The sequence below is a fragment of the Erpetoichthys calabaricus genome, chromosome 13 (assembly GCF_900747795.2).
Source record: "Erpetoichthys calabaricus chromosome 13, fErpCal1.3, whole genome shotgun sequence".
NCBI lineage: Eukaryota > Metazoa > Chordata > Cladistia > Polypteriformes > Polypteridae > Erpetoichthys > Erpetoichthys calabaricus.
This window is the reverse complement of record NC_041406.2, coordinates 62076733-62090168: the sequence shown is the minus strand read 5'-3', so window position 1 is coordinate 62090168 and position 13436 is coordinate 62076733. Positions and strand designations below refer to the sequence as shown.

The 13436-nt window shown below is 43.2% G+C and overlaps 1 protein-coding gene across 1 annotated transcript in view; it reads right to left on the bottom strand.

Annotated features, from left to right (window-relative positions):
• Nucleotides 1–883: 883 nt before the first annotated feature.
• The window catches only part of LOC114663370 (electrogenic aspartate/glutamate antiporter SLC25A13, mitochondrial), a 237970-nt gene continuing 225417 nt past the window's right edge, over nt 884–13436 (bottom strand). The window contains exon 18 of the mRNA XM_028817054.2: nt 884–1973. Coding sequence (XP_028672887.1) covers nt 1808–1973 — 166 coding nt within the window. The 3' untranslated portion in view covers nt 884–1807. The remainder of the gene's footprint in view (nt 1974–13436) is intronic.

The window sequence follows — 13436 nt, the reverse complement described above, 5'->3', positions numbered from 1 at the left end:
TTTTGGTCTCCAGGCTACAAAAAGGACATAGCAGTGCTAGAAAAGGTCCAGAGAAGAGCGACTAGGCTGATTCCAGGGCTACAGGGGTTGAATTATGAGGAAAGATTAAAAGAGCTGAGCCTTTACAGTTTAAGCAAAAGAAGATTAAGAGGTGGCATGATTGAAGTGTTTAAAATTATGAAGGGTATTAGTGCAGTGGATCGAGACTGTTATTGTAAAATGAGTTCATCAAGAACATGGGGACACAGTTGGAAACTTGTTAAGGGTAAATTTCGCACAAACATTAGGAAGTTTTTCTTTACACAAAGAACGATAGAAACTTGGAATAAGCTACCAAGTAGTGTGGTAGACAGTAAGACGTTAGGGTCTTTCAAAACTCGACTTGATGTTTTCTTGGAAGAAATAAGTGGATAGTACTGGCGAGCTTTGTTGGGCTGAATGGCCTGTTCTCGTCTAGAGTGTTCTAATGTTCTAATGTTCTAAGCTTGAACTTGACATTCAGATTGATGTGCAGCAAAATGCTATGCTTCCCTGACTATCCTAAAAAATCTTTGCATAGAGATTCACCTAAAATACTGTGAAAGTCCATGTATGTGTCTGAAGATAATTTAAACTGAAACATACCGTAACAATACTATGTTACCATTGGCATAGTAATAATAAATCCTCTGCATACAATTTTATTTGCAAACACAAAAACAACAAATGATTGTTCCTAATGATTTCTGGAATATTACAGAAGAAATTAAGGAGACCTCAAAAGATATATTGTAGCAGATTCGTGTGATAAAATTTATGGTTGTATGTGCAATACAGTCAAATTTATTTTTAATGAAAAAGTACAATTGTCTCATGATTATCCTTAGGTATCTTGCATCTGCAAAATTCTGGAAACAATAATAACAGTAAAAAGAGACCATCTCTTTATTACTGAGCAAGCTGAATCCAGCTCAGGGTCAAAAATGCCAGAGCCAATCCAAGCAGAGGTGATGCTGCCAATCCAAGTAGAGGTGATGCTGGATCTAAATCTGGACAGGACGTTCATCCACTGCAGGCACAGACGGATGCACAGGACCAGTTTCAAAGTTAAAAAGATTCTGTAGCCATTTCAGTCCCATCCTGGATCATCTGTCTCGCATTGTAGTACCAGATTTCCTTGTGAAACTCAACCTAATTTGTCTGGGAACCCCAATTTAGTAATCTGGGCTCTTAAATCTTTAAAGATGAATTTGTTCTGTCAACATATAATTACACATATGTATTCAAAGGAGACATACAGTAACATTGCAATAACCTTTCAGGTTAATGTGAGCCACACAAGGACATTTTATGGATGCTTGCCTTTAGAGGTACTTTTCTTCATGTTTATTGCTACTGTTGTTTATCTGGATTCCACAATAAGAAGGGATATATATGAACAAAATACTAACTACACACACTAGATTTAAATTATTGTTAAACTGTTTTACTTATTGCTAAATATTTCTGTGCAGTCTGCTTTATTGCAGTTTATCATATAACACACAGAAAGTAAAAAAAGAAATAAAAATGAATAGGATTATTAAAAGCTAATACTGGGACACTGTCAGACAACACAGTCTCCATTCAAATTTTCAGCAGTAAGTCAGCTAAAATGATTCCTCAGCATTGAATTTGACCTCCAATAAGATGTCATTTTATTCTGTCATGTAAATTCTGTATCATCATCACTGTAGGAAACTGTGTAAGAAGTTATAATAGTTTTGAATGGATAACTGTATACCGCAGCTGCTTCAATAATATGAACTGCCCAGTGGAATAACATCCTTTATGATTGACTTGGCATAGCCTCATATCGAGGTAAATGAAGTCCAAATTTACGTTCAATTCCTGTAAATGTAGCAACTGCTAATTTGTAGCCTCCAATGTGGTCTGAATTAGGTGTTAGTAGACGACTAGGAGTTTTAGGGTAGGGTTGAACACCTTCTGGTTTTCTGCAAAAAAAAAAAAAAAGAGAAAAAACAGAGTTTACTTAACATTTGAAATGTTTTATAACAATGATCAGATTCTACCTGTGTCAGTCTTACAAGTATATTAAAATTATTCTTAATAATTTAACATAAGTTAAGAGCATAAGCTCTTGTGACAATAATATAGGCCAACCAAAACTGGTTATTATCACAGATGAAAAAATGCTAGTGTACTTTAACCACTCTTTCCATTTTCAGATGTATTGTGACTCCAATTAACATTAAAATGTGAATAAAATAACTGACTCATCACATAATGTATTTGTAAATTAAATTAATTCTGTGCCGTATATTCATTAATATTTAATTTAAAAAATATATTTTTTTGGCAAAAAGCATCTAAAATAACAATAATAATCACATATACAGAATACAGTGAAACTTTGCATGTCTTACTAACATGGAATATGTTGCCACACACATCTGTTGTGATTGTATTTATGCAGAAAGGTTTAAAAAGCAGGAATCTAGAGATAGGGACATTATTCCTTCCCATCATGGATTTTATGTAAATTCTGTCCCTTCAAACTCCTTTGGTATGGAAAGATTCCCATGGGAAAATGGCTTGCCCCATTAAAGTATTTCCATAACTTTCAGTCATTTTCAGCTGAAATGAAAAGTGTACAAATGTCTACCATACTGAAAAAATGGCAGACTGAAGTGGCATATTTTTTCTGTTTAAGCGCAATAAGTAAAACCAAACATAGATCGATCTCTAATCACAGCCTAAAGAGAGAAGGGCTGGCCACATTTACATGGCAGCTCTGGGCAAAGATGTTCTGAGAATACAATAGAAACGAGGTAGCTGTTGTTGGCAGAAAAGCTTTGCACAAACAGTGGAAAAACACATTTATAATGTGACACTAGACAAATAGGACTGACCAAGAATCTGTCATAACCCTGATAAAAAAAAACAAAAAAACACACAATATGTTTAAAATGAGAAAGAATTTAGAAAGCTTGAATGACATTAATGTTGTATACTACTGTATGTAGAGAAAGTTCTTGATCAAAGAAATAATGTAACATTGGCACAGTAGCTAAGAAAATGCAAAGTAGTAATACTGGACAGTTCACAATTTTGGGAGTGGAGCTAGTTTGACTGGGAAGTTTCTAAAAGCTGAAACCCATTCTATGCCTAAGTACCAGCAAGTTATTGTAGTTGTAATTTTCCATCTGATCGTGATTTCTGATCATAATACGCACTTTGTTAATAAGAAGGTACTGAAAACTATTTAATAATTTGAATCACTCCATTTCTAATTTAAATGAAAATACCTGTTAATGGCTGAAGCATTAAACTACAGGGCTCACAGCTTTGGTCTTCAACCCACTGTATGTGTCCCTAAGTAAACCACTTAACCAGGCCATACTCCAAACATTTTAACCTATATTTATCTACATTTTTAAAATGCAGTGGGATGAGATTTGCTAAAGAAATGTGCTTTTTAAAAAAAGGGCTGTGTGTTTATTACAGCACAAAAACAACGAAAATGAAATGAAAAGAGGAATAGATGGCAGAAGTTGATATTTTGAAAAGTGAAGAAAATCTGTTAAATTCTATGATAATAACACATTTCAAGATTAAATATTCTGCCTATATTGTGCTAGGACAGGCTTACTTTGGACTATGTTCTTATCCTGACACTGTTTTTCTGTTTTCATCTTCATCTTTATTCAATTCTTATGAGACTCAAGGACCATCATTTACTGTATACTAGACGTGGTGCCTTTCTTTATCTAATCATCTAAGCTTACTGTCTTCCAAGGCAATATATAGTGTTATTCAGAGACAATGAATCTTCACATTAGATGTTAAACACTGTATATCTATAAATAAATCACACTTGTGGTGTGCAGTGAATAATATATGTATTTTAAAGTTCATATTCGTTTAAAGAATGCTGTCTCTGTTACCACAGTTCTACAAAGAGGTGTAGCTTTAAATATATATACTGTACGTATATATATATATATATATATATATACAACCCCAAATCAGAAAAAGTTGGGACAGTGTGGAAAATGTGAATAAAAAAAGAAAAAATCAAGTTATAAATTCTCCTCAAATTTTATTTCATTGCAGACAGTATGAACACAAAATAATTCATGTTTTTTTTTGTCAACATCATTTGATTTGTAAATAAATATCCATTCTTGCCATTCAGGCTTGCAACACATTTCAAAAAAAGTTGGGACGGTACAGCATTTACCACTTTGTACAGTTCCCCTGTCTTTTAACAACACTTAAAAGACGTTTAGGCATTGAAGAAATCAAGTGACTAAGTGTTGCAGGTGTTAGTTTGTCCCATTCTTCCTGCAAACAACGTTTTAGGTGCGCAACAGTACGGGGTCTTCGTTGACGCATTTTTCGTTTCAAAATGCGCCAAACATTCTCTATAGGAGACAAGTCAGGGCTGCAGGCAGGCCAGTCAAGCATCCGCACCCTCTTCTTACGCAGCCATGCCTTTGTTATGCGCGCAGTATGTGGTTTGGCATTGTCTTGCTGAAATAAGCATGGGCGTCCCTGGAAAAGACGTCGTCTTGAAGGCAGCATTTGTTCCTCCAAAACTGAGATATACTTCTCAGCATTGATGGTACCATTGCAGAAGTGCAAGTTACCTTTGCCGAAGGCACTGACACAACCCCATACCATGACAGACCCTGGCTTTTGGACTTGTATCTGGTAACAGTCTGGATGGTCCTTTTCCTCTTTGGTCCGCAGCACACGGCGTCCATTTCTTCCAAAAAAGATGTGAAAAACCGATTCGTCTGACCACAATACACGTTTCCACTGCACAATGGACCATCCCAGATGCCTCCGAGCCCAGAGAAGTCGACGGCGCTTCTGGACACTATTTATGTAGGGCTTTCTTTTGGCACAGTACAGTTTTAGCTGGCATTTCCTAATGTAACTACGTACTGTAGTGCTTGAGAGTGACTTCCTGAAGTAGTCCTGAGCCCACACAGTTATATCATTTATTGATGAATGACGGTTTTTAATACAGTGCCGTCTGAGGGCTCGGAGATCACGGCCATTCAGTTTAGGCTTGCGCCCTTGGCCTTTGCGCGCGGTAATTTCTCCAGATTCCCTGATTCTTTTCACTATGTTATGCACTGTAGAGGGAGAAATGCCCAAATCTCTTCCTATCTGTCTTTGAGAAACGTTTTTCTTCATCATTTCAAAGATTTTTGCCCGCATTTGGTGGCAAACTGGCAATCCTCTGCCCATCTTTGCTCCTAAAGGAGTAGGCCTTTCCTCGATGCTGCTTTTGTACCGAATCATGATTGCAATCACCTGTTAACATCACCAGTTTCAAATCACATTATTTAGTTATTATACCTCATTACTACCCCTTAATTGCCCCCATCCCAACTTTTTTTGAAATGTGTTGCAAGCCTGAATGGCAAGAATGGATATTTATTTACAAATCAAATGATGTTGACAAAAAAAACATGAATTATTTTGTGTTCATACTGTCTTCAATGAAATAAAATTTGAGGAGAATTTATAACTTGCTTTTTTTTTTTTTATTCACATTTTCCACACTGTCCCAACTTTTTCTAATTTGGGGTTGTATATATATAGATATATATATATATATATATACACAGTAGGCCCCCACGAAGAGACATAGTTCAGGGTTCGCAGCCTCAGTCGTTTGTGGATTTTTCCTTAGAACCTAACTAATAATTGTTGCAGAAACCACAAACATCCTCCGCAATTTTTTATGGCTTTTTTTGTGGCAATACTGTACTGTAGAGAGAACAGGAAGCAAGTGTAGAGGAAAACGCGGCTTGGGATGGTGAAAGTAGCCAATCCGAGAGCATACTCTACTAGAATTTGAAACTGTAACTCCCAGCAGTCCCTGCAGTGGCTCCGATTGGTCTTCTGCTGAGGGTGCAGGGGCTGTTGGGGTCAAAGGATGTCAGCGCAGCTTTTAAAAAGGGGGCCGGTGACCAAAAGAAAAAAAAGTTTTTGTAATTTGTGTTTCAAGTTCCTGTCTCTTTGCTAGCCTTCTGTTGGGTTACCTGTACTTATTCGTTTTGTCCTGGATCGTTTTGTGGTTGGGATCTGGATTGTCTGCCATCTGCCTTACATGAGGACTGGAAGTGGATTCATTGCTATCCTGCGAAGAAAGGAGCACTTCTGAACCCATCAACCCGTCTTCACCATTTCAGGAACTACCGGTAGGACTATCTTTACATTCCCATTCAACATGTGGATCTCTGGACTATCTATCTTCATCATTACATTTCATCTGTTGCCGTTTTCCGTGGACTTTACTGTGTGTGTTTTGTTGGTGCTTTGTTGTATTTAATGTATAACTGCCTTAAGGGGAACAAGGGTGGAATTGTTGTTTTCATTTGTTTTCATTACATTCTTTATTTGCTGTTTGATGACCGGTTTGCTTTGTTTTTGTCTCCGTTTGTCAGTGTGTGCGGGTCGGTTCAAGACTGGATGCGCCCCTGGAATCTCCACCATAAAAATAAATAAATCACTGTCTTCTTGACGGTGTGAATCTTAGCAGCACCGGACCGCTACAGCTTTATTTATTTCTCCTTGCTGTTGATTGACTGCTGCCCTGTGACGCATCTCCAGCTGAATGTTCTCGTGTCTTCCGTTTTGTTCTTCTTAATCCTTAAACCGCCACAACCAGCTATAGTCGTTTCCCAGTGCCATTTGCCAGCACGTAGGAGCCGATTATATTCGGCAACGTACATTCATTGAATGCCGCAACCAGCTATTATCGGTTCCCAGTGCAATTTACCAGCATGGTGGAGCTGATCAGTCAGTGCCTTACATTCGTTGAGCAGCCAGCTCATGACCACTGCCGGCCTCTGCAGCACTGCAGCCTCACTGTCTCTGGGATTGAGCGGCTGCCAGCGTCAGCATTTACCTCTGTGTGCTTGCGTGCAGCCAGTTCAAGTGCAGTTGGCTCGGTGATTTACTGAATTTCATCAATGGTGTCAGTTGCACCTTGTACATATTGTTCCAGTAGTTTTTTAAATAGTTTTTACAGTTTATTGGCAGTGTGTAAAATAATCAGTGTTGCAGTAATTGTGATGCTCTTTGCATGAAATAAAATGTGTTCCATTAAAATTTCACTTTTTCTTTGTGAATTGTGATGTTTACTTAAAAAGTGCAGCAAAAAAGTATTTGGCGTCCAGGGATGCATTAACCCCCAAGTATGTGGCAGTTTAAGGGTTAAAGCCCCAAGATATCGTCGAAACTCCCTGCAACTTCTAAGGCTTCTGGCAATGAAAACGTGCTTGCATGAATTACAGTACATATAGCTGTAACATCGGTATTTTACATTCTAGCACTGCGGGCGACATATCAGTACAGTACTGTACAGTATACGGGTTTACCTTTACATTCTTTTTTTTAGGTAATTCATTAAGCTGAGGTTGAAACGAAATTTAAGTGTTTTGGTGTCATATTTAGGGTTTAAACTATAAAAATAGGCAATTTTTTTAACCACATCCATAATTCGTGATTTTTCACAATTTGCGGGTGCTCTAGGAACGTAACCCCCATGAATTTCAAAGGTGTACTACAGTAATCCCTCCTCCATCGCGGGGGTTGCGTTCCAGACCCTCCCGCGAAAGGTGAAAATCCGCGAAGTAGAAACCATATGTTTATATGGTTATTTTTATATTGTCATGCTTGTGTCACAGATTTGCACAGAAACACAGGAGGTTGTAGAGAGACAGGAACATTATTCAAACACTGCAAACAAACATTTGTCTCTTTTCCAAAAGTTTAAACTGTCCTCCATGACAAGACAGAGATGACAGTTCTGTCTCACAATTAAAAGAATGCAAACATATCTTCCTCTTCAAAGGAGTGCGCGTCAGAGAGACAGAGAGAGAGAGAAAAGCAAACAGTCAAAAATCAATAGGGCTGTTTGGCTTTTAAGTATGCGAAGCACCGCTGGACAAAGTAGCTGCGAGGAAGGGAGCAAGCATTTTTCAGCATTTTTTAGAGGAGCGTCCATATCCTCTATGCCAGTATGCGTACAGCCCCTCTGCTCACACCCCCTCTGTCAGAGCGAGAGAGAGAGAGAGAGAGAGGGAGAGAGAGAGAGAGAAAGCAAACAATCAACAATCAATACGTGCTGTTTGATCTTTTAAGTATGCGAAGCACCATGCGGGAAGCATATCGCTTGCAAAGCAGCCACATGTAAGCCCAGCAAAGAAGGGAGCACTGTGAAGGTAATCTTTCAGCGTTTTTTGAGGAGCGGCCGCGTCCTCTAGCGGTGCAAACAGCCCCCGTGCTCACAATATATTTGAGGTGTTTTATTTAATGCATAATAGGCGCTGTGGTTGGGTAGCTTCTCAGCCATCTGCCAATAGCGTCCCTTGTGTGAAATCAACTGGACAAACCAACTGAGGAAGCGTGTGCCAGAAATTAAAAGACCCATTGTCCGCAGAAATCCGCGAACCAGCAAAAAATCCGCGATATATATTTAAATATGCTTACATATAAAATCCGCGCTAGAGTGAAGCCGCGAAAGTCAAAGCGCGATATAGCGAGGGATTACTGTGTATATATATTTATATTGTGGCAGGTGGCTGGGGGCTGTGCCCAGCTGGTGCACCTAGAAGGATCAGGAGAGGGACTACGCCTCCCCCGGACCACGAGAGGGCAGCCACCCTGGTTGGTTTGGGGGCCACGGGAATGGAGCATGGAAGCTCAAACCAGACGACCGAGGAGCCCTGGACATCAGCACTTCCGCCACACCCGGAGGTGCTGGTGGAAGGTGGAAGTACTACCAGGGACACCCCGTGTGGTGGAAGTGCCGCAGGAAGTTCATCAGGAGGCACCTGGAGCACGTCCGGGTGGAAATAAAAGGGGCCGCCTCCCTCCAGTCATTAGCCGGAGTCGGGAAGAAGAGGACAGAGCTTGGAGGAGAGGAGTGGAGGCGAGTCGAAGGAAGGCATTGGTAGGCCTGGACTGAAGGGTGATTGGTGCTGGGGCACTGTGTGCTGTGCAGGACTTTGCAAGTGTAAATATTTTAAATAAACACGTGTGTTGGATTATTGGTGTCTGCCTGTCTGTGTCCAGGCTGAACTTCCACAATATATATATATATATCAAGAGAGAGACAAAGAGAGAATTTTATGGGTTTGTGCTGAACAAAAACGTGAAAGGAGTAAAGACAGGAGGAAGAGAAAAATCCACGGGACCTCTAAGATCATGTCCAGTACATGCAAAGCCCCACCATTCTGAGCTAAATGGTATGTATACCCTGAAGGCCCACTGGACGTTGGTATTCACTCACAGATCTTACTCCTTTGAATAAGATGGGAACTCCATAGTTCTGAAGAACTTTTAGTAAAGATGGCAACTTCTGATTGCTTTCTTTCATGCCACAATGGGGCTCTGATTTTGTACCTTGCACATTTCCTTTAAATGGGACATCCTAGGTGACACCAACTCTCATTTATTAGTGTGTGCTATTCATTAAAGTGGCAATAGTTGGCAGGATTGTGACACAACATGACTGCACCCACAGACCTTGGAATGGGCATGGCAGCTGAACAGGCAGGCCAGCTGCAGTTTCAAGTAGTGAATAAGCAAACAAACATTGTTGAGTCAGAAGCCAGGCATGCCGGTGAAAGAGCCAGAGCAGGTGATTTTGAGGCATACCTGTATGATACAGAAGGTCTGTGGCTTACCGGCTGGTGATTGGTTTAAAATAAATAAATGAATATCTAGCTTGATCACCATGTGTGTGCGTGTACAGCTGTGTGGAGCTGAAGTATCAATCAGGTAGGGATGCACATTCTGTCTTGAATGCTTCATTGGTTTCCTGTGGTTTGCATTTGAGGTGCTGTGCCCACAGAGACATATAAGGGTAAGTTGGACAAGAAAGGAAAAGGGAGAGAAGAAAAACAGGTGACAGGTGGTCAGGACCCCATGAATGAATGAGCGATTGACATTCTAGGGTTGGATTGGTTCCCCGCTGAACAGCTGAGGAGTAGTGGAGAACGATGGAAAACTCCCTAGGGATCCAGAAAGCAGCATTTTTTTGTATGTGTGAGGAAGATGGGAGAGGCGGCTTGTAGTGTCACAGCCGATATGGTGAAAGATACAGCTGTGGCAAAAGCCAGAAGTTGAAGAGGCTGCAGCTGCTAAATGCGAGACCTGTGAGGGGTGAGCTGGGGAGACAATGATGGAATATGTGCTAGCTGAAACTTCGAGAAAGAGAGAGGATGGAGGTAAAATGGGGTGAGAGGTAGGACTGTAACAGGCAGGAGGATGGGTCCTGCGGCAGAGTTACACATGAGAGATGCAGCACAGATGCCTCACAACTGTAGATTTTATGAGGGAATCCTGACTTTGTGTTTACCTTCAATTTTTAAACTATTCATTGTTTTATAGGAAATTTAACTTTCACAATGAACAATGATCTGCTTCTGTATTGAATATATTATTTATTTATGGAATTATTTATTGAGGAGAAAAAACACTACACTTCCTAATTGTATTATATGGTGACACTTTGAAATAAAAGCACCTGTACTTTTTATACCCTTTAATTGCTGACAGTGTGTGTCCTCACTTGTCATGGCCCATCCCTTGGATACATAAAACGGTATGGGTTTAAGTGACTCCCAAAATAGTTTCCAGGGGCCACATGTATAAACGGTGCTTACGCACAAAAATGTTGCATACGCCCGTTTCCACGCTCACATCGCAATGTATAAATACTAAACTTGGGGTAAAGCCACTGTGGAGGATTGCCGGCTTTCCAGTCCGGCCCTCACCCCCAGGCCGCTAGGAGGAGCCCTCCGGACAGCATATTGGTGCCCCGAGTTCCAGCAGGGCCTCATGGACTTTGTAGTTTCTATACACAGCCCTGCTGGATACCTTGGGGGCCGCCAGGAGTCGCTGTGAAGGGGCTAGTGGACTCTTACATGCCCTATAACCCGGGAGTGCGTCACAGTCACGTGACAGGAGGAAGCGACGTGCTCCCGGGATGAAGAAAAGGACTGTTTGCCCTGACCCGGAAGGAAAACGGACTTGTGGGTTTGGCTTGGAACCATTTCCGGGTCAGGGGCTATAAAAGGACTCTGGGTAAGCCCAGACATTTGAGCTGAGCTGGGAGGAAGGTGGGCTAAGTGTCTGGGAGTGGAGGATTGGATTATTGAAATAGTTTATTGTGTTTATGAGTGTGTGGAGGAGAGTGCTTGGTGCACTACTGTATTATAATAAAAAGAATTATTATTATACTTTCACCTGGTCATCAGAGTGGTACCTGAGGGTTCAAGAGGTGGACAAACGCTTCATCTGTTACACTGGCGTAGTCAGCAGGAGACTCTGGCCATCTGGAGGCAGAGGATCTGCATTACAAATTAAATTTGTTGTGGCAGAGAACCCTAAGAAGGTCCCTCAAGTAACCACGGAGGTGAAAACTCCACCCGCGACCAAGAGCGCTGCAGCTGTGAGCCGTGACACGCAGTCAGCTGCAATGGGGAAAAGGTCTGGCAAGAAGAAGGCCAACACCAACTGGGTGAAGTCCGCGACCAACGCCGAGCTGTCCTGGACTTACCTGACTGGGTGTGAGGGGGACCGGCAGCCGATAAAAGCTGAGCAAGTCCGAAGGGCACAATTGCAAGTAGGCTGCCAGCAATCGGCTGTTTCAACAGCCCTGAATGAATCGGGGACACAGCGGGAGAATCCGGAGGTATGTGCCGGGGCAACGCCCGATGGGCAAGGGATAGTTTATTCCTATTTTGCAGAGGCCTGCCTTCGGAAAACAATCGCTGGATCGGATACCTGCCTCGTACCGTGGCAAGATGGCCGCGATACCCAGAAGGCAAGTCGGGCTGGAAGTTGGATGGAAGCGGCCAACCCATTCGTGGGATGTATCCACGTGACCTCGCGCGACGGCAACCAGGAAGAAGGTCAGTTGGGAGCCGTCGGTGAGGTCAATAATTCCCCAATGCGTCTGCGCTCCCTGAAGGGGAAGGGGGCGGCGAGCGAAGCAGCGCCAATACTAAATAAAAAGAAAGAGGGGCGGGAAGTGACTGTAGTGTCTGCCAGCAAAGTTAAAAAGGCAGACCGCAGCCAGCCGCGGGAGGCTACCCGTCCCTCAGAAGACTCCAAATCCCAGGAGGCCTTGCGAAGCCCAGCAGAGCATGTGCCAGGAGTGGACGTGCTCATTGGTTCCCGGTCGGCAGGTGACCAAAATAAGGAAGTAGCCTTACTGCCGGCCGAGACAAATAACTTTATAAACTTAGGGGAGCTCGACGAATATCTCGAGCCCCTAAATATTGTCTTCCAGGGACTAAATGAGTTAAGGAAGCGAGTGGAGGAGCTGGGAGCTGCAGCCGAAACGCCGTTGAGGGGACTGCAGGAATACCTTCGGCGGTTAGGCCGTGAAGCCCCGGCCTCGATTGATTCGGCGGTGCAGGTGAGTGAAATCTGCGCCGTATATAATAAGGGGACGCAGTGTGAACTGGCACCGCGTTCAATAAGTTGCGGTTGCCAAAGCGCTGTGTACCCGACAGTAGAATGCGGCACGATGACGGAGTGGTCGGGAAATTGTCCGTTAGAACCGGAGCAGCAGTATCAGACGCTGCTCTGGACTAATGCGGACGTTAAGAGCCCGACCCGCGTGGAAAAGGGGTTGCCGTTGGTTACCGGAGGGGCGGGGGAAGTACCGATCGTCCCGGGGCAGCTGAATAGTGCTGTTACCCGGAGCGATACGGTACTAATGACGCCGTCTCCGAGTTTACATAGGACAACGGGCGTGCAAACAGCAAAGAGGCTCTCTCTTTTCCATAGAGAGCCTCACGCTGTGCACAAGCCCCAGACAAAGCAGGAGATCCCCGAATTAAAACGAGGATCTCCTAACAAAATAAAGAAAAGGGCAGAGAGCAGCAAAGCGGCTATGATTCCCTCCTTGGCGGAGGGCAGGGCGGAGCTAACGCTGACGGAATTCCCAAAGTGTTTTAGGTCCCAAGAAGAGAGGCGACCAGGAGGACGGCAGCGGTGTTACAACTGCTGTCAACCGGGCCACCTATGGCGAAGTTGTCCCCGGAGGACAGGGGAGCGGTGGGTTAACTGTTACACTGTTCCCCCAAGGTTCGCTGGGGGGTCTCGACATCGTCGCCAGGGTCCGGACGACGCGTCCTCTTGGAGGAGAACGTCCCTTGCGGGGATCAACGCTCCGCCCCAGTTGGCTTCGCTGAGAGGGGGGAACTGTGGAGGATTGCCGGCTTTCCAGTCTGGCCCTCACCCCCAGGCCGCTAGGAGGAGCCCTCCGGACAGCATATTGGTGCCCCGAGTTCCAGCAGGGCCTCATGGACTTTGTAGTTTCTATACACAGCCCTGCTGGATACCTTGGGGGCCGCCAGGAGTCGCTGTGAAGGGGCTAGTGGACTCTTACATGCCCTATAACCCGGGAGTGC